This window comes from Eurypyga helias, unplaced genomic scaffold (assembly GCF_000690775.1).
Source record: "Eurypyga helias isolate BGI_N326 unplaced genomic scaffold, ASM69077v1 scaffold15329, whole genome shotgun sequence".
NCBI lineage: Eukaryota > Metazoa > Chordata > Aves > Eurypygiformes > Eurypygidae > Eurypyga > Eurypyga helias.
In genome coordinates, this window is record NW_010274060.1 from 1 (window position 1) to 1,897 (window position 1,897).

A 1,897-nucleotide genomic window follows, 5' to 3' on the forward strand; every position below is an offset into this window, starting at 1 on the left:
CATAAAGTCTGGTGTGGTTGGAGCACAGGAGTGAGGGAGGGGGAAGAAGAGGCTAGTGTACTAGAGTTTAAATTTGCCTTTCTTGTGCTTTGTTAATGCAGATCAGAGCGAAAAGTACAACTGAGCAGATGAATCTTCTTAACTCCCCCCCAAGAATTACAGGAAAAAAAGAAGCAGTCAAATTATATTTCACATTTTTTATTTCTGAAATTAAAGTTATTATCTAATGAAATTATGAGAGTTAATGAAAGGCTGAATTGCGCCCACTTAAACGGGAAGACCCCCCAAAATTCTTTTAGAGATCCCATCTTACTTTCATTCCAGACTATCTCCTTCCACAGTACACTGACCTTCACTGTCCCGTCGTCGCTGCCTGTACAGACCAGCTGGGGTCCTCGCCTCGCTGGGTAACAGGAATTCACGAAGGAGGTATGGCCCTTCAGTCTCTTCACTCTCTCTCCAGTCTCACTATCCCACACAGCCACGGTTTTGTCTGTGGATGCTGAGAAGAGCATGCTGCAGAGAAGAATCGCCATGAGGTTCTCAATTTCAGAGACATTTCTCCCCTCTCACGTTCTTTACTCGCCAGTTCTGTGACCAAAGCTGGAAATAAACAGTGGGAATGCACCACGGAGAAGAATCTCCCCCACATGCCAAGACAAAGGTGGCATTTCAGGTGAACTGACAGTGGGGCAACCACACTGGAGGTACTTCCATTCACTCTCATTTCTAGATACATATAAATTGCTTTTCCACCTCTTCGAACACTACCTAGGACGAACACAGGGCTTGGTGGCAACAGCTCAGATGTAACAGCGGAACAGCTTTTTAAATTAACAAATACCTCACTTGTTTTCTTCCCCTCCCCAGCCTCTCCCAGATGACCGATGCTAACATTCCTCTGTTCCTCAAGATTGAAATCAAGGGCACTGGTGGCTCATGGGTGACTCCAGATCATTCCCAAGCAGGTACCACACTCTACGCGGGAAAGCCACACTACGAGCATTCGCCATGTGTGGACTGAGCGGGGGCAGTGACGAGGTGCTCTGGGCCAGCAGAAAACGTCATCCTTCAGAAAGAGCCAGGCCCAAGGCCAGAAGCTGCCCCTGCACCACTTACCTGCCGTCTGTGTTATAGTGCAGCTCCATAACCGCCCCGCTGTGTCCCTTCAGGGTGGCGTAGTTATCGCAGTCCCCGTAGACGTTCCACAGCACTGGGGGAAAGGGAGAGGTCAGTACAGGAAACATGGCAGCACGACCCTGCTGCGAATGGAGCGACACTGGGAATTCAGCAAACCAACTCTGAACCATCGCCATTACTGTCTCCCATCCGGGATGACATGTGCAGTAAAGAAACATCGTGTGAACCTCAGAAGGACAGACAGCTGGCTGGAACTGACTTGGGCTTTTTGATCAAGCTGAATGTTTAAAGAAAAATAATAAACTTTACCTGAACTAGATAAAGCACTGAAAGGTGCTTCTGCAGACTGCTACAAACACAGACTGACAACCTGCATGAGGGACCTGGGAACACAGGGCCGTGACAAACAAGGCCTGTCACCAGCCCCACCTGAGGCCGAGCAGGACAGTGACCTGCCAGAGCAGCTAGAAGAGGTTTCTTGCTCCCCTCCCTGTGAAGCACCTCGCTCAGGACTCAGCAAGCTTGACGGCTGAGACAAGACCCTGCGGCAGCACAGAAAACCCAGCCCTGCCCGGTACTCACGGATGAGCCTGTCGAAGCCGGCAGAGGCGAGGGTGTTGCCGTTGGGGTGGAACTTGCAGCAGTACACCTCTCCCTCGTGCCCCGAGAGCAGCATGATGGGGGCCTGCAGCGAGGAGCAGCGCGGCGGGCCCTGGGGGAGGCAACAGGGGGGCCGGGTGAGGGGACGCCATCAAGG

General features: G+C 51.6%; 1 protein-coding gene across 1 annotated transcript; it reads right to left on the reverse strand.

Annotated features, from left to right (window-relative positions):
- Nucleotides 1-350: 350 nt before the first annotated feature.
- On the reverse strand, nucleotides 351-1,882 carry SNRNP40 (small nuclear ribonucleoprotein 40kDa (U5); the record flags this gene model as incomplete). Its single annotated transcript, XM_010159703.1, has 3 exons — nucleotides 351-516; nucleotides 1,120-1,213; nucleotides 1,723-1,882. Coding segments are annotated over 3 exons (420 nt in total), but the record flags the coding sequence as incomplete, so codon positions are not given.
- Between the last annotated feature and the right edge of the window lie 15 nt (nucleotides 1,883-1,897).